We start from the raw sequence: 27,675 nt of genomic DNA, 5'->3' as shown, positions 1-27,675 counted from the left end.
AATTACTTTGCAACAAGAGCAAGCTAGTCATAGGCATATATACGGTAGTCAGACGGGAGCATTAACGGCATGAATTATTATAGAAGATTAGAAGAAGTGTTGTTGTAGGCCTACTTGTAGCCAAGACAGGAAAGATGCGTAACTACACGAAGGGACGCTCACTCTCAGTCACTCACACTTTCTCCAGCACTCTCGTTCACATGTCTTTATTCAGTTGTGTTCTAACTTCTGAGCGTTAATCCTCTTAAACTCCAGTCGACAGAGGCGGAGCAAATCTCATTGCGTATTCAGTTTTCTCTCTCACTTATTTAGAAATGGAAGCAATGTGGACGGTCCATCATATGTTTGTCGGACGTACCACGACAAATATGTTTATCCCTAGAACACTAGCGTAGACAGTGCGTCCAGGGGAAGCGACCAGATGCGTCCGCGGCTCCAGTCCAGACATGACTCGTACCAGGACCATGGAGGCGGCGTTGATATTCCTGTCCATCGCACATCTGACAGCAGGTAGCAAACTATTTGTCTTGGACTCTAGACTAGACGATGGTGATTGAACTTACTTCTCGTTGAATTGGAAGCAGGCGTACTATATTTATATGAATGCCCCCCAATCTCATATGTGCTGAGTCTGGTCAACTTTTTTGTGTGTTGATTTGTAAATTTCCCATTAGGCTACTTCAGCTTGTTCTTCCACTTTAACATGTCACAGCCTGTTGGCTGTAGCCTACTCTGATCACTGTTAATACGTTTTCGTAAATTGTAATTTTATCTACATAGACAACCCCCGACTCCCGAGTTAACGAGTGAAAGAACTGCGTTCGATTTCCGTAGATGTAAATTCGATAATTAACCAAAACGCTGTTCAGCTGAATATAGCCTATAGCGGCAGCCTATAGTTGTTAGGGTTGAATGTAGTCTATAGGCTACTTGTTTGACATAGGCCTATAGGCTATCCATACTGTTAATTTTTTGGGTAGGCTACTTAGAATTTAGCTAATTAAAATAATTACAATTTAATTTGAACAGTGCAATGAAAAGTGCAATACAAATAAAATACACTATTAATATTTCTTTCCGTTTGAAGCGCCAAGATACAGCTCACATAGCCTACTGTTTCAAGGTTACTGACTGACAGCACAGCAAACTTCAATAGAAAATACCTTGACGAAAGATCTATAGGCTACTCACAGAGTGGAGTTAGATTTTATTTCTAACTATATAGCTGAGCTACTGGGAATGGTATGCAATTCATTTCAAAAGAGCTTTATTTGCAGGAGAAAACACATGCATTGGCAAAGCAATATAACAGGATAGTAGGACAGGCTACAATACGCCAAAACTGATCTAATGTTTAGAATCTTGCACTTGACATAATTCATTATCAATTATGCCACTACATTACTGGCCATGAACATGAAGGGCATGCAGTCACCTTTAAAACATCAGGTTCAGTGTTAATGTTTTATGCTAATCCTGAACCCTGACTGAGTTGCCAAATTATGCCTGTATAGTAAAATCCTCAGTGTTAATTTATCAATTTGTAGCTCAGAGATTGTACAAAGGAGATGTTACAATAATATTGTATTACCGGTATGTTTCCTTTGGGACAAGGAGATAGGTGTGATCATTGTCATCGAATATAGATGGTCAGGTCTACATTGAACATGGAGTAAGCTTTCTTTTTCAGTTGTATATTGATCTGTAACTGCATTGCACAGTGTAGCACAGCTGTTATATACAGAATGAGAGGCAGGTAGCTTTTAAAAAAACTATTAAATTAATCTGTAGATCCTTATTATAAATTGATTTCCCTTAACTGATAGGCTACACAGTACACACCTCTTCTACTTTGCATTGACACTTATTATCTTTACTTGAGTTTACTGATGAGATGACAAATAACTCAAATGTTGAGTTTGCTTGTTTGCTTGTTTTTGTGCTTAGATGTGATGGTAAACACACAGTCAGTCAGTCATTGTCAAGTGGCAAGACTTGCCAATACCCATGAAGTGAGTATAGGGTAGTATAATAGTGTGTCTTTGCATATTAATTTGAGAATAGTATTTATTTACAGTTTGCAGAAGTACAGTACATTTCAGCACAACTCAATACAAAAAACTGTTAACTGTGAGTGGACGACCAATAAAGCACTAGACTTGTTTACAAGAGGGTCCACCTAAGTAGCCTGCTCTTCTGTAGGCTACTTTATTTAGAGAACACAGTTTTAAACAACATACAGTAGCTTCAAATTGGTGGTGTTGAAGTAATTGAAGTTAGCTTTAACAGCCACAACTGCCATGTAGAAGTTTGGTAAACTCCTTGATACCACCGGGTGCTCTGGCTCCTCTGGTGTGGTGCAGTCTAGAGTTAGAACAATGACATTTAAACAAGTGATGTTTAAACGTCTTAAACGTCTGGGCTTCCGAGGCTACACTCAGAGTGACAAGAGTGAGTTTATATTTTATTTTATTTCTCCATGTCTTTACAAGACAGTCCCTTTATCTTGAAGGACATAAAATCAACGTATCAACTAACTCACATGTGGCACTGAGTGCGACCCATCACTTGTTTAAATGTATAAAATCTGGTAATCTATTCCCTTGAGGGCTTTATATTATGTTGTATAGTTTGTACATTACACAAAATCAACAGACATCAAGGAGAAAGTGAGAGACCCAAAACTTAAGATTTTATTTGGGCAGCTAGCCATTTCTTTGTCTAGAACATATATGTCAAACTCAAGGCCCGGGGGCCAAATCAGGCCCGTGAATGAATTATCTTTGGCCCGCGGGATGATATTGAATTAGTATTAGAACTGGCCCTCTGGTATATTGCACGGACCACTATAATACTACAAGTCCTGCTTTGTGAGGATCATGGAACAGGAAACTGAGCTCAATAATAATGCATTTTCAGTTTTAAATGCATTTACTTTTTTGCTATTTGCCTGGGACGTCCTCCTGACCGCGGTGCCCGTGTGTTGAAACACAGTCCGGCCCTTGACTTCTACCAATTTCTTTATTTTGGCCCACCGTGTATTTGAGTTTGACATCCCTGGTCTAGAAGATGTAGTGTCTATAGAAAGAGAAATTGGAATGGTTCTAACTAGCCTACTGCTTAGCATGTACAGCATAGGATAGTTCCAAAATGTCCACCAATCCTTTGTATCATTAGTCTTGTCCATTGGAACATACTGACACAACCGTTGACCCTTTTCAGTTTAAAGTACTGAAGTGGTGCACACCTGGCATGTTATATGGTCAAAGACACAATTAAAACCCAGATTATTTTCAGGTCATGTCTGTGAGGGCCAATTGCATTCCTATTGCTCATCAAATAAAGAAGGACAGTGGTTCCAAGAAGAGCACAAGATTATCTGAGAGGCATTACTCTTGTTCCTACCATTCCAGGCATTTGCTTTACATAACAGGACACCACTGGTGAAGAAAAAGAGGAAAATTAAGGTCCATATATGGGCATTCCCAGCCAATGCCCTAATACAATCCTTGTTAAACCCTTATATGGGAATGTCAATATATGACCATATTGTGACAGTCTTATGATAACCAGTGTGGTTGCTGCGACGTGATTCAGACTTGCAAATGAACCAAGTTGTTACAAACATGGATCTCCATATGTGGAGCTGACTATCATCACCTGGATCTCCATATATGAAGATCATGCACAACACAGACCTCATCAAACCCCGGGTAGCCATACATAGTTTGTTTGACATACTCTGCATATATGAGCCGACGAGCAACTCTACATCTGACCTTACTGACACCAGATTTATAGTTTAACTCCTGCTTCTCAACTGTGCCGTATTAAGAAGCTCTGTTGTTTCAGCGTGACCTCGCCCTTTAGGGCGTCTTACTGGTATAATAACTTTGGTAATATTGTGTGTTTTGTTTCAGCGCTGCGGTGTGTTTGCCAGCTGTGTACCACTACCAACCACACATGTGATACAGGGGCCGACGGGGCATGCTGGAGCTCGGTGATGCTGGTTGACGGGATGGAAAAGACGGACAGGTCCTGCATGTCACCTGCAGAAATGAAGGCTGAGAATGTCTATTGCTTCAGCTCCCGTATGCCTAACGTTGTTAAAAGGAACTGCTGCAAAACAGACTTCTGTAACAACGAGACTCTACACATTCACCTGGGTAGCTTTGACAACAGCGACAACAAAAGTAAGAAAGCCACCAGTTGCTGTGTTTGAATTTCCTCATAACCTAGTCAATTCTAATTATTTGCCTTGTTCTTTTGGCTTTTAAACACAAAGATGTGAGTCTGGTTCAGGATTTCACTGGGTCTTATTGGTCTGTGGTCGTTTGAAAGGGACTGAGTGAGAAAGTAAAAGGGAAAGTACTAAGTGAAGGAACGACAGAGCTTTGCTTATTTTTGAGTGGTGCAACCATAGGGTGCCCAGCTTTGTCCGTCCCTGTGTCCCTATGTATGTTTAGGGTACCAACAGGGGGCGCTGTTGCAACACTCACTTCAGACAGGTCTGATTTTTAACAGTCTGTTAAAGTTGGGAGAAACAAGCAGGAGAAACAAGCGGCCAACCTGGTTTGGGTTTCCCACCTGTAGAGAATGGCATAAGCCTTGTATGATAGTGTCGCACACCAAAAATAGCAGATATACAAGTTCACACTCACAGCAGGTCGCATAGTGACACGGCAGTGCTGATCCTGCCAGATCCTGTGACATAATACCGTTGGTAGAGGTTACGGGCCGCCAGGCTGTCACTGATCTTCCCCTCTGATTTATGAATGCCTCCGACAGCGTGTAGCTGCATGGTTTGTGTTGATCTTGGATGACGTCATGTGTTTTTTTACCACTCTTCTCTTTCAAAAATGTTTGTGGTTAGATGTATGGATATGTACGATGTATGCTGTAGCCTATGTGTGTGTGTGTGTGTGTGTGTGTGTGTGTGTGTGTGTGTGTGTGTGTGTGTGTGTCTCATGTTACAATTGTTGTTTTCCATATTCAGTCAGAGTTCATTGGAATGAGGACAGCATTTTCTCCAAGTTGTTCATATCACATTCATTTTCACATACATTTTTGAATAGTATCAGATAGTATCAACAGCCTTGACAAACAATCACCAGAGAAGAAACATCTGCTGTCCCTCATAATGGTGTGTTTTGTTTTCTTTCATGTTTTCCTGTATTTTGCTGTGACCTTGGTCTTTTGCTTTAGTGGATGATACTTCTCTTCTCTGGAGGATAATGCATCCTCCAGCTTTTCTTCTTCAGTGCCTGTTTCTCAGCACATAATGATTGTTTCCCTGGTAACCACATTGATTCCATGGACAGAAGCACAGGTTTTCAAGTCTTGCCAAATTGCCAGCGTTTCCAATGCGATTGTCATCCAAAAACACAGCAGGAGCTGGCTTTGTCATTACAAAGAGCCTGCCCAAAATAAACACCTGCAGCTTTCATTGGCATTATCTACATTATTTAGAACAGATTCTATTTCTATTTTCACAATTGTTGCCTCTTTCTTATATTATTTGATCATTTGGCCAATGTTCATTACTGTTCAGTGTTCAGTACTTGTCTTTTCTTTCTTATTCTTATTTATTTGGGGTATTCAAATGGTATTAAAAAGTCGTTGAATTGTCACTTGTCATCTGGGAAGAGCTACCTAGAAGTGAATGAGTGTGAGGAAGACTTTACTGTTCATCACTTTCCTCCACAAAGATCTCCAGCACTTTGCGTCTTTGCATATCCTCCAGTTCCTTAGCTGTTGGGTAACAGGCTTTTAGGTGGGAGACATGAACAACGCATATGTCCTCCCCAGTGTCCTCTTTCACCACCTGATAATTCAGGGATCCCATTTGTTTAAGGATCCGGTAGGGGCCTTGCCACTTGGGTAAAACACTGGGTAAAGAATGTTGAGTAGAGTGCTGGACAACTATCATGCAGAGCTGCTGCCAGCATACAAACAAACTTCTTCCACCCTGATTCACACACACCTGTGGCAATTTCAGTAGTGAGCAGGGAGATTACCAGGTGTCAATCATCATTGAGTGGTGATGGCTTGTCAATTAGTCAATTAAGAGTCAATTGTGACTGGCCGTCACAACTGGTAGGGTCTAATGAGAGTTTCAGGTCTTTCTGGACATTGCAGGCACTTCTCTAATGGCAGGAATAAAGTGTGGAACACAGAAACAGTATTCCATCTTGTCTTGCTTTCTAAATAAATACATTATCCATGTTAAGTAAAGAATCAAAATCAACTTCATGGGGTGAAGTGAATTTCCATCAGATTTTGATTGTCCATACATAACCTTTATTTTTCGTCTTCTTCTTTAATACAATAAAATGTACTGCACACCATCTACACATGCACAATGACAACTTTATATAGGCCTAAATTCTAGACGTCCGTCACAGACGTCCGTCGACGTCGCCTATGCAGACCTTGCTTTTTCCTCTTCTTCAGAAATATTTTCTTTCAGGATTTAATTACATTCGACTCGAACGTCAGAGGTAGGAGTTTGAATGAATGTAGAATGATTTCCAGGATGTAATTTGTATGTGAGGGGATATTTCAAAAGAAAAAACCTCTCTCACATACTTATGATGCTGATGTTAAGAAGTTGCAGGAGTTTTATTGACTCAGGGGAATGGTGCAGGCTTCAGTCTTGCTTTACACCATGCGCTTTGCTCCAGTTGGATATGAGATGGAGTTTGTCTTTTAGGTAAAAGGCTAAACGATGTCCTAAGAAATACTTGACTGTTCACATCACTCAACACAGTACAAAAAATAAGCTTGTGTGTGCGTGCGTCTGCATCTGTAGATGTCGCAAGTCCCTTTTGACAAAGAAGTTTAATGGATTGGGGGGAAATATTGGGACACTTGAACTGTATTGGGCTAACAAACATTCATTTGGTCATAATTTTTTTATGTTGCCAGTAAATTCACAGTAAAATGCCATAGTGTTGCCTTTAGTTACATTTGTGTTTTACACTCTGGGAGTTAAATTAACATTGAGAATTTTACTGTGTTCAACATAATGACCTGTGCAGTCCCCCTCCAACGGTCCCTTCTAGTGGTGTCTGTGTCTTCTATGTCCGATACCGACCTGACGAAGATCTGTCAAGATCGAAACGTTGTCGATTCAATAAAGTAATTCTTTACCAAAAGAATGGTGTGCGGGCCCTATCTCCTTCCATAATTGCCTTATTGGCCCTGCACCCACTGTCGAGGTGCGTGTAAATAGGTATGCTCTTCTATGTCGACATCAGTTCTGGTATTCCACAGGGCTCGATTCTTGGTCCTCTGCTATTCTCCTTGTACATACTGCCATTGGGTGAACTCATTACCAATCACGGAGTCAATTTTCATTTCTATACTGATGATACCCAAATATATCTTTCTGTGGCTCCAGATGATCCCTGTGCTTTAGACCCGCTGTTGACCTGTCTGTCTAGCATCAAATGTTGGATGAGTGAGAACTTTCTCAAGCTAAATGAGGATAAGACAGAAGTTCTCATAATCGGTTCTTCTAGTGAGCAGAAAGAATCAATAATAAGAAGACTTGGCAACCTGACTGTAGAAAGTAACAGTACAGTAAAGAACCTGGGGGTCATTATTGATTCTGAATTGAATTTTAATTCACACATTAATCATGTTACCAAGATTGCCTTTTTTCACCTTAGAAATATTGCACGAATCAGAGCCTATTTATCTTTGGACGATGCAAAAACGCTAATCCACGTCTTTGTTTTTTCTCGGCTTGATTACTGCAATGCACTTTTTTCAGGACTGCCTAAGAAAACAACTGACAGATTACAACTTGTCCAAAATGCAGCAGCCAGAGTTTTAACTAGAACTAAGATGAGAGAACATATTACTCCAGTTTTGGCTTCACTGCACTGGCTTCCGGTTGTTTTTAGGATTGATTTTAAAATGATTTTACTTGTCTATAAAGCTCTCAATGGTCTCGCACCTTCCTACCTACATGACTGCCTGCCTAAATATGTCCCAAACCGCCCCCTAAGGTCTTTCACTGCTGGCCTGCTCGCTTTGCCTAAAAAAATGGCAACTAAAAAATACGGGGAAGCAGCTTTTTGCTTCTACGGGCCGTCAGCATGGAACAAGCTCCCACTGTACCTTCGTCAGGCAGCCTCTGTAGACATTTTTAAAGCACAGCTCAAGACCCACTTCTACAACATTGCTTTTAATTGATCTTATATTTTTTGTTATTCATGTCCTCACTGTATTGCATTACTGCTTGTTTTTTAATGTCGTTGCCTTGCTTTTCTTTTTTATTCTCCATTGTTCTGTAAAGCACTTTGAGCTGCATTTCATGTCATGAAAGGTGCTATACAAATAAAGTTTTATTATTATTATTATTATTATTATTTCCTCCCACAGAGAGAATCAAGCACAGAGGCAGATATGTTATTACTGAGCTTCACAGTTGTATTGTAATGTAATGTCAGAATGGTGACAGCCAAAGCGACAGGCCCCCCCCCCCCTGTCGCTTTGGCTGTCACCATTCTGACATTCACTGTGGTTTTCAAGATATTAGTGCTGTACTTTTGTCATGTATTCTTTTCACTTTTGGGGGACTAGGTTGTGGAATTTGTGTTTGCTAGCTTTTTTATTATTCTTACTGCAAATATTTCAAATGTTTTGTTCTTGGCAGTAAAAAAACGGAATCTGCTTCTGCCAGCTATCGATTTTGATTGCGACTCTATGATATTGGTTGGGGTCAGGAGGTAGAGCTGCCGTTTGGGAATCGGAATGTTCCTGGTTCGATAGCCATGAGTTAGTGTCAGGGTGAGACAATGTTGGTTCTTTGCTCTGTTGCAAGTGTCTTGAGGCAACTTGTTGATGTGGCACTGTATATTTAAATTTCAGTTGAATTGTGTTTGAGCAACACACCAAACCCAAAGTGCTCAGGCACCATGCTAGTGAGCAGATCCGTGCCTTGCATGGTTTCCTCTGTTGTCGGTGCGTGAATGTGAATGCAATCCTTTGGATGAAGGTGCTATTCAATCAATTCAAACTTTATTCAAGACACTCACAGGGGGGTCCATAGGGCGGAACACATAAAACATAAAAACACAAAAGTAAACAAAGCATAAACAAACAAGGTGGACTTATATAGGCCACTGTCATTTTTTGCAGGCTGCCCTTTTTGTAGTGTCGCCACAAGTGGGCAGTGTACAGCGGAGTACAATAGGCTTTAAAAAGTGAGATTTTCACTGGAACAGAGCAGAAATTAAGTATGAGTCTGTTGGCTTGAGCATAAAGTTTACGTCGCTGTCTAAAAATATCTCTGTCATCAGATAGGTCATTTGTTATAAAATGTTATACGTTTAAACTCTTGTGTGGACTCCCTGTTTTTGCCATGCATCCCCTAGTGCATGACAATGACCTAGATATTTGGTTTCTTTGCATTTCTTTAATGACATTCTAGACAGGTAGAAATCAGAAACTACCAGCTTACTGTCTTCCTTACTTCTCACAATCAGAGTTATGCTCTTCTTAGCGTTGACCAGCACTACATGGACATAGAACCACCAAGTCATCTGCAAACATGAGGTGATTAATGAAACAGTCACCAATGATACACCCTGTTTTAAATGCACCATGTGCCATTTATGGTCAGATGCAAATGTAATTTTTTTGCGTAAAAACAAAATCACACCCGTGTGAAGTGAGGGGCGCTCTTATCATCGTACATCATCATACTGCACATCATCTCATTCCGGCCAATCAGAATTTGCGTCCTCACCTCTGTCTTCAACGTTTGTGTTACCCATGTTTGTTTTTACAGTTACACACTCAAAATTGACCATTCATTGTCAATGGCATTTCATGTTTGTTTTAGGACAAAGTTTGTGTTTGCACACACTTAAGGCGAGACATGGCAGGTGAAATCATGATTTTTTTTTTTTGCTATTTTGCTTCCTAAACATGTTTTCTTTCAAACTAAAGCAAATAAACATTAAAAATACAGATTTAGATGTTTATTTTGATAGTTTATTTAGCCAATGACAGCTCGTTTTTCATGATTGGTTGTTGGTACAAAGGAAGTGACCATATTTGGATCAGACCATCCACAGTCAGCTCGAGGTCCAGACTTTTCCAATGATATATGCCATTATATGTTGTTGCCAAGGTTTGGATGAGATATTTTGTCTCAAAATAGTGGCTTCAAATATTATAAAACGTTTTGGAATTTTACAATACAAATCTTTAAAGGCCGTTTTCTCAAAATGAGCTTTCCTCATACCTGAGACAAAGAATCTCCACTTCAATTGAACTCACATACACCAAACGTTCCAGTCTTATTCATAACTATATTCCGCAGAAATTTACAGAGGGATGTTGATATATCATATATACATTTTATACCTAAACACATGCCGAAAATTGGGTTTTTTATGCTAAATCAGAGGGGAAGATCAGTGACAGCCTGGCGGCCCGTAACCTCTACCAACGGTATTATGTCACAGGATCTGGCAGGATCAGCACTGCCGTGTCACTATGCGACCTGCTGTGAGTGTGAACTTGTATATCTGCTATTTTTGGTGTGCGACATTATCATACAAGGCTTATGCCATTCTCTACAGGTAGGAAACCCAAACCAGGTTGGCCGCTTGTTTCTCCTGCTTGTTTCTCCCAACACTATTTTCTGATTTGTGGAGTGATAATTAGAGATATCTAAAATCCCATCTGTAATTTTCTTTGTCTCTAATGTGTCAACAAAATGAAACGATAATTTTGAACCTGGCTTTATCCGATCTTCAGATTTATCGTCCCGAAATGTATGCAAACTAGCGCATATAATGCCTAATTTGCATATTTAAACATATAATTTCAGAAAACTTGTAATACAAAAAATCTTAGTTTTAATATAAGTAATCAACTGGAGAAGTTTCATTGTGATATTATTATTATTATTATTATTTAACTTTCTTTCCCTATTCACCTACCATGTCTCACCTTAAAGCTGGATATAGGAGGGCCCATCTCCCATCAAAATCCAGTGACACTGACATAAATGACAATATCCACTAGAGGGTACTGCAGTACTAACAGTGTATGCAGTAACTGCCCTGTTTAAAAAAATAAGCATCTTGGTGTCATGGTGTGCAACTATGACTGCATAATTTAATGACTTTAATGAATGTTGTGTATACCTGTATGTTTTTACTAGATGCACTATCCTAATAGCTTTTCTATGTTGGCCTTTTCAGAGAGGCTGGAAGAACCAGGCTGGGGCAGACTGGAGCTAGCTTTGGTAATCCTGGTGCCCTCTTGCCTGCTATGTGTGAGCATTGTGGTTGGAGTTTTTGCTATACTTGGCCAGGGCTGTGCCTACAACAGAGCCCACATACAGGATGCAGAGGAAGCCCTGGATGACCAAATGCTGGTGTCAACTGACAAATGCCTCAAAGACCTGATCTATGACATGAGTACCTCGGGCTCTGGCTCTGGTAAGAAAAACATTGCATCACCATGCATATTCACATACCGGTACTCATAGGGCTCTATTTTACAAATGTAATGTGTGTATAGGGGAGGTAAAGCTTGATCAGCAGAGATTAAAGTGGGAGGGAGGATGGATGAGTCAGCCTGGGCACACTTGAACTTCCATGCGCAGCCAAAGGAAGCTATGTTTTGCGTCATCTCCGGGTTTTTAGACAGCTGGTGGACGGAAATGAAGCTCCACCCACGCAGCAGAATGCCGCTGGGGCAAGCTTTTCCGGGAATCTGGCCGACGCGGAAATCTGCCACGTGGGTGGAGCTTAATTTCCATCCACCAGCTGTCTAAAAAAAACGGAAATGACGCAAAACACAGCTTCTTCTGTCCGTGCATGGAATTTAAAGTGTGGTCAGACCCAGAGAGGGAGAGGGAGGGAGGGAGAAATGGAGGGGAGAGACTAGGCCTACCTGTCCTGTGCTCAGTGGAATCCAATGTGCCTCTCCCTAAGGACTGCCTTCCTGAGTTCACAGGCAGCCTAAATTGTTACACAATGCCAAGGACACTGGCACAGAGATACAGTTTGTTTATAACTTAAGAAGCCTGACACACAGCACCTTCAAGAACCATAAGAGCTAGAACCACAAGTCATAATAATATTATGAATAATAATATATTCATATACCGGTATATCTCTCGATTAGTGATGCACAGGCCGACCGTTGAACCGCAGGGCAGCCTGACGGGTCGAGATTCCAGACACAATTATTGTGTGGCGGCCGGAATGGATCAACAGGTCAACACAGGAAAAAAATACAAGAAAAAGCTTTCCAGTACCTTCTCTCTCTCCTATTTTGTGTCTCTCACTCCCTCTCTCCCTTCTCCTCCTGGAATCATCTGAGCTTGTGTTCAATGTGTTGCTTATTTGATCAATTATGCACAGCTGCCTCTAATGACATCCCCGCTGCACCGGTGCCTGCTGCAGGGTTGCCTCTGCTTGTCCAGTTGCCTCTAATGACATCCCTCTGCATGGTGCCTGCTGCAGGGGGTGACAGACCCCCATTCCGAAACACCACCATTCAGAAACACCGCCATTCAGAAACCCGGTTAGGGTTAGGGTTAGGTTTAGGTTTAGGTTTAGGGTTAGGGTTAGGGTTCTGAATGGCGGTGTTTCTGAATGGCGGTGTGTAACCGCTGCAGGGTTGCCTCTGCTGGTCCAGCGCACCATAGCTCGGACCATCGTCTTGCAGGAGAGTATCGGTAAGGGTCGATTTGGTGAGGTGTGGCGAGGGAAGTGGCGAGGAGAGGACGTGGCGGTGAAGATCTTCTCTTCCAGAGACGAGAGGTCGTGGTTTCGAGAGGCTGAGATCTATCAGACCATCATGCTCAGACATGAGAACATTTTGGGCTTCATTGCTGCTGACAACAAAGGTAGGTGTGTTTAGAGCTGAGACCCAGTGGACGAGTAACGTAAACAGTAATTTACAATGTCTCTGTTAACACGTCCTCTGCTGTTTGTTGCAGATAATGGCTCATGGACTCAACTATGGCTGGTATCAGAGTACCATGAACATGGATCTCTATTTGATTACCTGAACAGGTACACTGTCTCTGTGGAGGGCATGATCGTCTTTGCTGTGTCCATCGCCAGTGGTCTGGCCCACCTGCACATGGAGATCATTGGCACTCAGGGTAAGGACTCGTCATTCCTGTGTGTGCTCGACATATTATATCTTCAGTGAATTGTACGTAGATCGTTCACCAATGTTGGAGGATTTGTGCTAGCTGCATGTGTAAATTAATACATTATACACATAGTTTGGATCTATAATTAACTAAACTAAAATAGTTGTGCTTTCAGGAAAGCCTGCAATTGCCCACAGGGACATCAAGTCCAAGAACGTGCTGGTGAAGAAGAATGGCACCGCAGTCATTGCAGACTTAGGGCTCGCTGTGAAACACGACTCCAACACCAACACCATAGATATACCATCCAACCACAGAGTTGGAACTAAGAGGTGAATGTTTTTCCAATCAATCAAGGCAAACATTTCAGTTTGTTGGCTAATGTATTGATAATAGGTTATTCATTTTTGTTTACGCATATATTATACGGCAGTGGTCGTCAACAGGCGGACCGCGGTCCACGACCGGACCACGGCACACCTCTCTGCGGACCCTGTAGAAATGATAGAATAAAGAGAAAAGGCCTGGGCCGTGGCTCAGCGGTCCAGGCACCTTGGCTGGTAATCCAGTCTGGCAGTGTGCCACGGGTTCGACTCCCGATCCCGACAGGAAATGGGGAGAGAGATGGGGGAGTGACCCCCATCTCTCTCCCCATTTCCTGTCCCTCCATAAAAAATATAAAATAAAAAAGAATAAAGAGAAGAAAAAAAGTCACCACAACCGCGAGTTGAATTCTCCGTTGTATTCGATCAATGCCAAGAAACACAAATATGTGTGTATTATGGGCCGGCATGTCATGACTCATGATGACAATGTTGTGCTGACTAGTCACACATTCACACATTCAGTTGAAATAACAAAATTTGATTTTTGGAGGTGACTAATTAACATGACGTCAGCATCGCGGTAAAAAAGCACAAATCTAATCCGAAATGTGGATGGCAGAAAATCCACCATGGACAGCGATTTTAGAAGAAGAGTTATGATTATGAGTTATTTGAAAGTCTTCCCTTCCACTGCTCTCCACTGAGAATATATATGCAATCCCATAGTTGGAACGGTGGGGCGTTGCTATGGGAACCCGGACCAACATTAAAGGCTTCCGTAGGAATCAACCATTATATAGACGGAGTCCATGTTGGAGTACGTATATATACGGACTTGGGATATGACGCCACCTAGCGTCGACGTACTTGGGAAAGAAATAATTAATGTTTGTGTTAAGACAAAATCTACACTGCCCCTCAAAAACAACTCAGTTGTTGCCCAAAAGAGCTATGCAATTTACGTAGGCAGCGGCTCAAATCACAAAGCACAACCAATGTTACCCCCCCGGGAGTAAGTGGTTAAATGTTAAGTAATTTGTTATTGTCAATCTGTCGTAAAAGACTCGTAATGGAAACAAAATTTTACATATTTACATACAGTAATATGACATAAATGTAATTCAGGGGTGCCTTGGATGAAAAAGATATTTACAGGGGTGACCTGAGACAAAAAAGTTTGAGAACCACTGTGCTAGATTATGCTTTGCATACTACTACAAACAACGTCAAATCAACACTCAGTGCTTACAGATTAGAACATTTTCAAGAGACAGTGTGTTGGTGAGCAACAGGCGCCCACAGTGACCTAGCCACCTTTGTTTATGGAACTCAGAATGCAGAATACAGGTGTCTGCTTTCACGTGCCCCATCATTCCCAGTGTGCTATTCTTAGCACAACATATGCTGTGTTTGTTAACATAGTGATGAGACTGCTCCAGTTGTCAAGGCCAGCTTGGTGGCCAAAAAGAGACATTATGGTTTTGGGAAGGGGGTGGGAAATATCCCAAGGTAAGACACCTGTGCACCTTAATTATATGTTTCACTGTGCTAAACAGCTAAACAGCTTTAGAACTTGAATATGAATAGTAATATTATTGTTATAATATGACAGTGGAGACTTTTTCTAGACAGTGAGCTGTCTAGAAATGGGTCTGTTAGTCTGTCCGTGTGTCTGGGTTAATCTCACAAACCTCTGGCTACACCAAAAGTTTAAATACAGATACAGATTGTGCTCATGGCCTAAGCACCGTGCTGCAATGTAGTAGTAATGTTTCTAATTTATCTTCTCAAATGACTTAAGCATTAAGCAGAGGATGCTATTGCCTCTGTTCTACATCGGAGCCTGGCCCATCTAGAGGGTAAGAACACCAGTGTGCGTAACTGGTCGACAAACTGTTCCCCCTGGGTCTGGGCACTACCCTGTGTAACTGGCTGCTGGACTATAAATTAACAACTCCAGCGTCATCTCCCTGAGCATTGGCTCTCCCCAACACACACAACCTGGTCCTGAATGTCAACAAGTCAAAAGAGGTCATTGTTGACTTCAGAAAGAACCAGCGCAGCCACTCACCACTCCTCATAGAGGACACTGCAGTGGAGGTAGTGTCCCCCCCTGTTCCTGGGGGTACAGATCACAGACAGTCTGTCATGGTCCTCAAACACGTCCTCTCTTGTGAAGAGAGCCCAGAAACCGTCGTTCTTTCTGCGCCGGATGAGAAGAGCCCAACTCCCCGCTCCCATCCTCACTACTTCTACAGGGGCACTATAGAGAGCATCCTGACAAACTGCATCTCTGTCTGGTCTGGAGGCTGTAATGAAGCAGACTGGAAAAAAGTGCAGAGAGTATGAGGACAGCGGAGAAAATCATCAGGACATCACTGCGTTCCATCAAGGACACAGCTCACAACCGCTGTCTGTCTAGGGCCAATAACATCAGGAAAGACCCCACCCACCCATACCAGGGACTGTTCACTCTGTTGCCTTCTGGCAGAAGGTAAGTTGTAGAACTGCCTTAAAAGCAGTTGCATATTAGTCTTAGCACTTAAACTGTTCATGATTCAAGATGAACTTCATGATGAGCCTCTGTGCTGTTTCGTTTTACTCATAAAGGGGATACTCATTGCCCATGAATCACTCTGTCCTCTGCAGGTACATGGCCCCAGAAATACTGGACGAGACAATCAACATGAGAAGCTTTGAGACATTCAAGAGGGCTGACATATACGCCTTGGGCCTGGTATTCTGGGAACTGGCCCGGAGATGTTCTGTTAGAGGTATGTAACGCACGCACGCACACACAATGCAACGCATACAGTTATTATCGTATGTGTCATGTCAGATTGACCCGTGCAGGTTGTTAGTTAAGATACAGGTAGTTGCAGTTTTGCGTCATGAAGCAAGAGAACAGAATACAGGACTTGTACTAGCAGGGATGTCCTGCTTTTTGCAGGGCTCCATGAGGATTTCCAACTGCCTTATTATGACCTGGTGCCTTCAGATCCATCCATTGAGGATATGAGAAAGGTGGTTTGTGACCAGAAACTGAGACCCAACGTTCCTAACCAGTGGCAGAGCTGTGAGGTGAGGGAAGCCATTCATTCATTCATTCATTCATTCATTCATTCATTCATTCATTCATTCATTCATTCATTCATGCTGTATGATTCTCACTTGAAGCCATATTTAAAGGTGCTGTAGTAGGTGTATTGTTTTGAGTTAGTGTTAGAGTTTGCTATAGTGTTTGTCCCCATCTCCACCTCTTCAGAAAATATTAAAGTTATATAATATTAATAGTTTATCTTATCATAGGTTTCACTCTCTCCACCTACAGTTGTAGAAATCCGTACTCCTGTAAATCTATCATGCCAGGTAGTCCCATGCTCAAATGGGGATCCATGGCTCATTACCTGTGAATTTAGAGGTCCTTGACATGACAACCATATATAGAGGCTATTATACTTGTCCCTTTCAAAATTGAGTGACCGTAGGGTTTAGTTAAATAACACATACCGTGTTAATGTTTACTTTGTCAGGCTTTGCGTGTGATGGGCAAGCTGATGAGAGAGTGCTGGTATGCCAACGCTGCAGCTCGTCTCACTGCATTGCGGGTGAAGAAAACCATCTCTCAGGTGATCGTCATCAAGGACATCAAAGATTAGCTTGACTCGCTGTCTCACAGACTGGCACTATGACTGCCTAGAGAAGCCAGCCAGCTTGTCAGACTGTCTGAGGTTGCCCCCCTCAGGACAAAACCAAACTGTACATGCTCAGCGACCATGATGGGCTTGTCGATAGTGCCAAAAGATTTGAGAATGTATTTAGGACAGCCTTTCCTAAGATACCGTAATTGGAACTGCCCATGTAAGTATGGCTGACTGTACAGCTATGGCTTTGGGCAGTAAGCGCCATTTGAAGAATAATATGTACAAAGTATATATAAATGATTTTTCTACCTCAGACATGTAAGTGCCCAGAGCTGGAAGTTGCACATTGAGGTATCTTTTTGTGTGCCATATTGTCTCGTATATAGTGCTGTACGCAACATGCTGCTAACTCACTGTCATGAAGGATATTAGATAAGACACTACTAAATGTAGTGAATTTATCATTCAGGCTATGTTTGTGGGAGGGAGGCTGTGTGGAATAAATACAGCTCCAGTGAAAGCTCCAAATTAATCATCTTTTTTATGTATGTAAGTTTTGCAAATTATTTTTCATAATGTAGATATACACAGCAATGAGCACAATTTCCTACTAGGAACATTGTAGAACAAAATCCTTCAATGTAAGCACCTTATTGACGGAACGCTGAATTGCGTTCCAATGAAATAGAAGATTATGTAGGAATTTATGAATGTATACTTGATTATATTTATTCACACTGGAAGCATGTTATTGATTAAAATGTTTAAATCAATACTGCCAGTTGCACAATAGGATTATGACCAACAAATCACTTAAAGTTATTTTGAGTGCATCAATGTAATGTGTGTACAATTATTGTAGCCTAACCCACATTTACTGTAGCCCGGGAAACCCTATAAGTGACTTTACTATACGTTTCAATGGAGGAACCTCTTTTTGGTATAGGCCTAGTTGTTTCTATGTATAGTAGGCCTATATCATAAATTGTTTGTAATGTTTGAATACATTTTACGTTTTTTAGAAAACTTAGGACAGGATTTAGAAGGCGTTTTTAGAATCGGCCTCAGGTCTAAAGTAGTATCTGTATTTAGTATATTTCCTGGATGCCTGTGATGAGGGATTTCACTCAGAGTAGCACAGTCTTTAGTTTGAACCGAAACTGTGTGATTCGTGCACATGCATATAAGTACTAAATGCCTTTGACAAACATGGCTTTAAAAAAACGAGTTATGACCACTTTTCCCACTTACCTGACCACAGCCAGGGTCTACATATCTCAGTTGAAGAACAGGGAGACCACCTCCAACCACTGAAGATGTGCTAGTTATATTGTCTTAACATATTCTAACATACATATTGGTTTAAAATCTATTCACTAAAGGAAGTTACAGATTGCATCTTTAATCTGTGTCTAGTTTAACTTTACTTGAGTTGTTTACTTTTTGTCACTTAATTACTCAAACACTATCTGTATAGCATACATTATTTACATTAGGAGTGTTACATCATGTTGATCCGTTGTTTTTCCACATTGTGCATGATTTCTTGCTTTTCTTTTTGTTACAATAATAAAAGAATATTACTGCATACTAATCAGCACTAATTGCAGTTGAAAATAAGCTAACATATACTGTAGCTTCTGTCAGAAAGCACCTTTCTGGATGGTACAGTTTCTTCATGCCAAATCATGGGTTGTGTCAAATAAATGTTCAATTCGTATACACCATTGCAGATGATAAAGATTGTAAATGCATGCCTCTATCATGTAGACATAAATGTTTTTGTTCTTTGTCTGGTTGCATATGCTGAGCCATATTTGTGTTGTGCCATGAGGCCTATCATTGAGTGTTTTGCTAAGGACCAGATGACAGGTGACAGAGAAATGTAAACACTGAAAGTGGATGAGTTACTTAGCTTAGAAGAGACTCCTCAGTCATTCCAAAGAGAGATGATTACCATGTGCAATTTATGATTGGGGACATTTCTTTTTTTGTATTGTTTTTTTTACACCTGTTTTCCGACAGTGATGTAAAACCTTTTCTTTCTCACATGTAGGTCTCTTGTAACAGTACCTGTCATTGCTTTGTCTTGCTGCACTATTTATTGAAAAGAAAAAATACATGACGTACAGATCGTCAATAAACAATCTTTCATGAACATACAGGTTTCTCCTATTTGAAATGTACGAATTGTGAAATGTCTCAAAAAACGGTATGAATGTCATTATGAGGCCTGAGTTGCTTTGAATCCCAATCCTGACGACCTTTCCTGTGTGTCACTCCTCATCTCTCTCTCTCTCCCCCCATTTCCTGTCAGTCTACTGTCCTATCGATAAAGGCATACAATAAAAGCCGCAAAACTAAAAACAAAACAAAATCTTCGAGAAATGATAGAGTTACCGTATGGGGGTCCCCGGGGGGTCCCCAGAACCCCAGGAACTCGTACTGTTGTGTACTCTATGCCACTTTACTCTGTGCTGTACTCTACTGGCCACTTTAGGTGTTGCAGCTTTCCGTGCTCGGACACGTACCTACATAGTACGTACACATACTGTACATATAGTACATACAGGACACACATAGCTGCGTAATGGAGCAGAGGCACCGCTCAAAAAGAAACAAAGAATGACATTATGATCGGTGCATCATGTAGAACTGTACACACTAACCACTGCAAGATACAGCATTTTCCCTACTTGAAATATCTTGTTTTAGTCATTTAGAGAAATCACGTAGCTATCCTTGATTATTTGTTTGTGACTCATCTCAAATTTCTGCTGTAATTTTCTATGTATCATTTCTCTTACTGTGGTTGTGTCTGTTAGATAAGGTAAAGCGTGTAACCTTTGCTGTCAGAGATGAGTCACAGCCTTCACGGATTTTAGTCTCAGTCAGTATTTGCTGTGTCAGTAACAATAATCAGTATTGTTCAGTATGGTAACACAAGGGAGAGTTTCATCAAAGCCTTTGGATTTGCACAGTTGCACAATTATTTTTAATGTTTTAATGGGTTCAAAATGTTCCCATGTTCTGCAGGGTAGGCTAAATGAGATGCCATTCTGTAGCTGCAGCATAACAACTGGCAATACAGAACAATACAAACAATCACAGTGAGGGAAATGGATGCAGTAAAATATACCAAATAATAGCAAACAAAGATTTCAGGGATGGCTTTAAATGTCATACTGACAGTCTGATCATAGTTGTTGCAATGTCTTGTATACTTTGAGGATGACTCGCGTTCCAGACGTTACCATGACTGCCTGGTGTCAACCACGTTTAGTGGGGCATAGGGGACCTGTTTGAGGCAATCTGCTAATTGAAGAGTCAGTCAGCTGTTTTAGGAGACTATGGTGAATATGATGGCTAGCCTATAGCATAATATTCAATTATCCCAATGGGCAACAATGTTTGTTGTTTGATTAGGATGTTTTGGAATGCAACGCGGAGCAGATGGCATACGAGACATGCTATTCACAGACAAGCTCAATTTCACTATACTACAACAATGTGGAAAGATGGTACATGCATGTTTTACAGATATAACTTGATGTCACTTGATATTATAGGCTTTGGTGAGATTTGGCATTTGTGCCCTGTGGCTCGGTTTTGTCTAACTCATCCATGTGATGTGTGTGTGTGTGTGTGTGTGTGTGTGTGTGTATGGGTGTGGGTGTGTGCGTGCATGCTTTTGATCCAACCACGTCTGATGCCTTCAGCCCAATGACCCGTGCTGTCTGTTTGGAGAGCATGTCACTGGCCCCGAGCTAAATCTGCCTTTTGTCTGTCCTGTCCTCCTAAGACAGGTTTAGGTCTCAGGCTCAGGTTGAGAGGCTATGAGTCCTCTGCTCTACCGAGGGGAGGCCAGTGAGAAACTGAGAGTGTAGAGGCGAGAGACAGGTGCTCGTAGAGGTGGCAGAATCTCATGCATTACTGATTTCAGACAGACCATAAATCGAATTGCATGGACTGCAAGAAGAAAAGGGGCTGTTTGAAGGGGAGGGGAATGGGGAGGGCTTAAGCAGATTCCTTTCCTATTCACAGCAGCAGATCAGCAATTCACAAGAAAGAGTGAGAGAAAAAGATATATATAGAGATATATATATATATATATATATATATATAGAGAGAGAGAGAGAGAGAGAGAGAGAGAGAGAGAGAGAGAGAGAGAAAGAGAGAGAGAGAGAGAGAGAGAGAGAGAGAGAGAGAGACAGAGAGACAGAGAGAGAGAGAGAGAGAGAGAGACAGAGAGACAGAGAGAGAGAGAGGAAACAAGAAAGAGAATAAAGCAAGTAGGACTGAGCTCTGTAGAAACAGGTCCACCACAAGCAGCCAACCATCACATGCGGTGGATTTCCTCTTTGACACAGTTGCTTTGAGTTGCAGCATAAGGCAGGGCCGCAGGGTTCATTAACAGCTACTGTAGCATGGATGTGCTTTGAAAAGAGTTCTATACCGTCTAGTCCACCATGAACATCAATGAACTTCAGCGGCGGGGCAGCCAGGACACTTGCATTCTGGACAATTCTCTGAGGAAGAAAGGTCGCCTGTGGTACCGCCGCTCACTGAAGGAAAGTGATGACAAACGGCGACAGACTTCTGGAACTTTACCCAGAGGCTGGAAACAGGTGAGTGATGTAGGGCAATATGTATTTATACCAAGTGACTAAATGTAATAGAAAATATGATGCAGATACTTATGAGTTGTACTGTGCAATACTAAGAAGCAATGAACTAACTGTTACTAACCACAACACAACAGCATCCCTTGACACAGGCACAAAGCCCTTTGACAATTTTAATCTTTTAGAGTTGTGTAACAGACTAGGATCAAAATGAACAAAAATTTAGAACTCATTGTTTGTTTGAACCTAAGAGGAACTCTGCATTTCCCCCTTGCAGACAAAACAATGCAAGTCCAACAGTTTGATTGATTACTCTGACCCTCAAAGGTAAATATATATTTAATAGCTGTATAATCTTACTTTGACTCGTATTGTATACTGCAAAGCTAACAATTATATATTTCTACTTTACACAGAACATCTGTGGTTTTGGAGAAGCAAGACAATGATACATATGGATTTGAAATTCAGGTGAGGCGCTTAAGGTTATACTGTTATATTTTCTTTATTGACATTAATTTGGTAATATTGACTTTATTTTCTGTATTGTACTAAAACGTCTTTTCATTCTTTGTTACTTAACAAATTGGTCTATAGGCCTATATGCTATACCGGCTTTATGTTGTTTTGAGTACTTGTCTGTGTCTGTGGTGTATGTGATTGTTCGTTACGTATGTATGTGTGTAAAACATGTTGAAGAATTCAGTAAAAATAATGTTATATTATTATTATTATTATATTCACAGTATTCATAATCATGTCAAGGTGAAGCGTGCAGAAAACAATATTTTGCTAAAGTTTTACTTATACTAGCCTACATCCATATAGTGTCACCATGGATGCAGTATTACTTGAGTCAATCTTGTTTTGGCTGATCTTGAGAACAAATTGTCTCCTGTTGCAGACTTACGGACTGCAGCAGAAGAGCAGTGCGAGCAGCGTGTCTTTGGAGATGTGCACCTTTGTATGCAGGGTGACAGAGACCAGCGCGGCTGAAACGGCAGGCCTGACCACAGGTGAACTTCCCATAATACCGCCCACTGTGTGGCCTCTTTCACTTCCTCCCTGCACACACATGTTTAGTTCACAGGAGTCCCCCAGGGCTCTATACTAGGCCCCATCTCTTTCATTCAACACTAAATAAACTCATCAATGCGTTGTGAGCTTGTAGATATGCTGTTGTGTGGAAATATTAAAAAATCATTAACATTGTGAATCACATCTTGACGACATCATCAAGATGTGATTCACAATGTTAATGTTTTTTTCAGACCTACAGTTCTAGGAAACAAAATGGGGGGACTTTTTTTATTATCGACACAACAGCTCTAATGACATAGTAAAATGTTGAAAATGAGTGGTATTCCCCTTTAAGTAAAATGTTGTCTAGTACAATCTGCTATTTTCATATAATTTCCATTTTGAACTTGAAATTATGGGACATTCTGCATAATGAGTACTTTCTACTTTTGGTACTTTAAGTACATTTTGATACCAATACCAGTACTTCTATACGGCAATATTGGTATTTTTACTTACCGGTAAGTAAAAAATTTGAGTAATTTTCTACCACTGGTTAGGTTATCATCAGCATCAATGTGTTCTGTGTGTTAGGTGATGTTATCATCAGCGTCAATGGGGCGAGCATTGAAGGACTGTCTCATCAGCACATTGTTGACCTGATCCGAGACTCCACCAACTTACTGAAGTGAGTAACAGAAATTATACATGTCTCTATAATCATCGTTCTGCTCAGGACTGCAGTTATCGATTATTTTCGTAGTGATTATCCTATCAATTACTTTGTCAATTAATCGAATGAAGAAGCAGTTTTTTTTTTTAATTAGTAGGCCTAGTATATATCAATAAATCGACCTGAAAAAGGTCTAACAGATTTGTTATAATCAACTACCGGTAAATCGATTTGTCTGATTAATCACTATTTTATACTTTGCCTCAATGCAATGTGTGCTTGTAGATCTGCTGTTTTTGTAATTTTTGAAAAATCGAAAATGTCATGTATTGTCTAAACAATACACTTTGTAAATTATATGAAGTTTTAGATTTTTAGATTTACCGCTGTACCCCTATTATTATACACACTTTATAGAATCTGCTGTAGCTCCAGTCTTTGGAGACCAGTATTGTGAAACTAATGAACACCACCTGAAAGTGTTTCCTGACATGGACAACTGACTTGTTTCGTCTGGATGTGTGATTGCAGGATGGAGACCATTTGTGGGACTGTTGTGAAAAGGATTGAACTTGAGAAGAAGATGAGCTTGCTTAAGGTGTGTAGTCTATGGCACTGTCTGCCCATATTTGTAGTCTGTTGTTAGTTAAAAAAAAGAAGCATATACATGATAGAAATGAAAGAGAAACAGCAGGTTACCGTGGGTTCACCTGTTGTATCACCAATGTGCAATAGGTTCTGATCAGGTATTCCACAACTAAACCCATTAAAATTAAGTGGGATGGGAACAGGCACGCACACACGCATCTATCTATCTATCTATCTATCTATCTATCTATCTATCTATCTATCTATCTATCTATCTATCTATCTATCTATCTATCTATCTATCTATCTATCTATCTATCTATCTATCTATCTATCTATCTATCTATCTAACTAACACTATACATAATGAATTATATATTATTAAATATTTCACATTACATTATAATATACATATTTAGTGGCCTATAAACAATATATTTATGCCAGTTACAACCCTATCATTTTAATCTAAGGACTCCAAATATTAAATGTACAGTCAACTTAAAAATGTGTAACCATTTCTTGTTCCATACAGCAAATGCTGAGAGAGAAACGGGTGGAGTTACAAGCACTTACGTTACAGGAAAAGCGGCTGATGAGAGGTGAGGTTTTCTTTGCCCAGCTGTCAAACCGCAGCACTTCCTTTCCCACTATCATGATCATTTGTGTTTAGCTGGTATGGTAATATTGTGATACAAAATCAAGCAGTCTTCAAGGTGAAGTACAAGAAAAAGTTTCCTTGGTCAAAAAACACATTTCCTGTCGCTGGGATGAACTTTCCTCTGAACCTGCTGGTTTATGTGACACTGTGACAGCTTTACATCAACCACATCCTGTACACAGTTAAAATGAATGTATTAATTCAGAACAACACTCACTTCATTCTCAGTCCATTACAGGAATGTATTTGGATTACATTAATACTTTAACATGGCCTACTGATACATTATGATGTGTATGTACATCAGCAACATAATGGTAGAAGGATGACAGGATCTCACATTCAGTACAATGGGACAGTGTGAGACCATTTCATTTTGGCATAGATTATATATTACTGTAGAAATGCTCTTAATCACAAATTGCAAGCGGTATGCAAAAACGTTGTTGCTGTACAGCACAGGTGACAGCCAACAGTGCATTACAGAAACATTACATGAGAGATATATTGCATGGAATGGAAAAGCAAGAAACAGACTGATTTCACAGGAACTAAACTGCTAGTGAAATGTGCAGAGTCCTGAGCAGACATACGAGAAGTAAAACTATAGGTCCATATTTTCTGCCAGTCTACGATAATAATCTTTGCTGTCTCAATTATTCATCACAGTCTCAATATAAGATAAATGTATTTTGTATCCCCCCCATGCAGGTAACTTGAATGTAAGCTCTCTGCACCCCTCTCTGGAGTCCCAGGCGTCTTTAGACTCGCTGACAAGCCATGGCCAGCGTTTTTCCAGCGACAGCAGCTACAGGAGTGTGATGACCGAGGACAGTGACCAGCCCAGCAGCGTGTTTGGGGACCTGAGCTCTCCCAGCTCATACAGCACTGTCGGCACCACAGATGACAGTTTATTCTTCTCTACCGATTTCCCAAACCAGGAGAGCCCTGGTGGTCAGATTACATTTAGTCCCATCGGCCCCCATCGTATCCTCGGCCGCAGCCGCACATGCGGCTCCAGTTTGGCTGGCAGCAGCAGCTCCCTCTCCACCCCTTCCTGGGATGAAACCAGGGCCTCTACGTTATTTGGCACACTCCCCAGGAAGAACAGGCGAGGCAGCGTCCGAAAACACATTCTGAAGTTAATACCTGGATTCAACCGGTCAGTGGAGGAAGAAGAACTGAGACCAAATGAGATGGAAATCAAATGACACACACACACACACACACACACACACACACACACACACACACACACACACACAAAGAAAACAAGAAGAATTTAAAGTGAAGTGAAGATTGACAGGAAAGAGGGACAGGGGAGTCATGCAGCAAAGTTCGCCATGAACGGGACTCGAACATGTGACACGCTGTCAGGCCAGAGCCTATAAGGCCCCATTTACACTAGCAGACAAATCTAGACTGAATCAGATCTGTGCCACATCGAGATTGAAATCCGATTGGTTTAAATGAGTCCATCATGTCACATGACTCATGACAGATTCCAATATGGATGTGGTTCAGATCTGATTCAGGCTGGATTTGGCTGCCAGTGTAAATGTGGCCTAAGTGGCATGCTCCTGGACCACCAGGCCAGTAGCTAATTCAGACACCAGAAAACCTAGCACGTTCACAGTTTTTTGGCACGACATGCATGAGCTACACATTTCCTCTCAGAAATGCAGAAGAAGGCTTGGAAGTGTTACTGATTTGTGAGTGTTGATGACTTAATTTGCTTTTGATGTGCCTCTTGGGTTGGCATCATGATTATTCTCCAAAGTGCTTATTCATTTGAAAAGCACATTCTCTATTAGTTTGGAAAATGTGATAAATCATTGCATAGCTCAGAGATAGACACATGGGTTGAAAACATTATGCTTCTTTGAGCAAACCTTTGAGTCAGTTTAGTTTGTAGCATGTATTGAAAGAGTCTCTGCTTTGCCATAATAACCACGAATGATAAGCATTATTGTCACTGTGAGAAATAGTGTCTAGATTTTAGATGCTGTGTGCAATATACTGTCTGCCATTTGTCACGTTCAACATAGGAGGCTAAAATCCACACTGATGAGAGAGTGAGGCTCAAAACAGGATGTGGTAAGGGCGGTACTATTTTCATTTTTCACTTTCAGGTTATGCACATCCTACTTTTAGAAATATACAGTGCAGAATAGTTTCCTTATATGTTTAATTGTTAATTGTGTATTCTTTCCCCCAATGATAAAATTGGGGGAAAGAAAATTAAAATGTTTTAATTACAGTAGATTTTCTTATACCCTACTGCTGTTAAAGCTTCTGCATCAAGACTATATGCAGGCTATTCATGTAATTAATTGAACAATTAAAACTGGTAAATTGTTTAAATAAATTTGTATCTCTTTTGATATTTCAGCTAGTGTTCTCTAGTGGTCAATCAATGATATGCAAGCATTTCATTTAACATTAACAGACGAGTAGCCTAATGACGAAAGTGGTCAGAATTTCTGAGTTGAACAAAGTTTTAACAAAATCGTATGCGTATCAAAATTTGATAGAACAGGCGAGTTAAGAAAAACTCTGTTCTTCAGTGCAGGGAAGGCTATAGTCTGTATTTTCATTTGGAGTAGGCCTATAGGTGATATTCAAAATAAATATTAAGTAGGTTAAATATTATTGGTTAGCCTATTTTTGAAAAGGTTCCTGCTTTTAATTAAATATTTCCCTTCCCACATGTATGACATGTTTGAGGCTATTGATAACATGTCACAAGGAAATTATGTTTAAATAAACTAATCAGGTTCTAAACAGTTTAAATGCAGATCACAGAAAGGGGGCGTTTCTGACTACTTTAGTGAACATTCATTAATATTTGGCCTATAATTTTGATTTGAACTAAACTGTAATAAAAAAAGCCCTGTTACACTTCCCAAAATATTTAGAATATTTCAATGTAAAATAAAATATGTTTTGGAGAAAAAATAAGCTAGGCGAGCAATAGTACATTGTGTCCACCAGATG

General features: G+C 40.7%; 2 protein-coding genes across 3 annotated transcripts; both read left to right on the top strand.

The window, feature by feature from the left end:
- Positions 1–296: 296 nt before the first annotated feature.
- On the top strand, positions 297–19,203 carry acvr1c (activin A receptor type 1C). Of its 2 annotated transcripts, none has more exons than XM_083776972.1 (9): positions 297–510; positions 3,921–4,193; positions 11,229–11,468; positions 12,656–12,886; positions 12,980–13,147; positions 13,317–13,473; positions 16,117–16,241; positions 16,466–16,548; positions 17,001–19,203. In XM_083776972.1, the coding sequence occupies exons 1-9, from the start codon at positions 447–449 to the stop codon at positions 17,124–17,126; spliced, it is 1,467 nt and encodes a 488-aa protein (XP_083633098.1). In that variant the 5' UTR covers positions 297–446; the 3' UTR covers positions 17,127–19,203. The 2 variants fall into 2 exon arrangements, with proteins under 2 accessions (XP_083633098.1, XP_083633097.1); XM_083776971.1 differs by having other exon boundaries at positions 16,418–16,548.
- Positions 19,204–21,415: 2,212 nt separating this feature from the next.
- On the top strand, positions 21,416–26,888 carry cytip (cytohesin 1 interacting protein). The gene is made up of 8 exons (XM_083776973.1): positions 21,416–21,739; positions 22,014–22,063; positions 22,153–22,207; positions 22,641–22,752; positions 23,351–23,444; positions 23,961–24,027; positions 24,553–24,619; positions 25,390–26,888. The coding sequence occupies exons 1-8, from the start codon at positions 21,581–21,583 to the stop codon at positions 25,887–25,889; spliced, it is 1,104 nt and encodes a 367-aa protein (XP_083633099.1). The 5' UTR covers positions 21,416–21,580; the 3' UTR covers positions 25,890–26,888.
- Positions 26,889–27,675: the final 787 nt, after the last annotated feature.

The sequence above is a fragment of the Protomyctophum parallelum genome (assembly GCF_964188405.1).
Source record: "Protomyctophum parallelum genome assembly, chromosome: 11".
Lineage (NCBI taxonomy): Eukaryota > Metazoa > Chordata > Actinopteri > Myctophiformes > Myctophidae > Protomyctophum > Protomyctophum parallelum.
The sequence above is the reverse complement of the archived record's forward strand: the minus strand, read 5'-3'. Positions and strand labels throughout refer to the sequence as shown.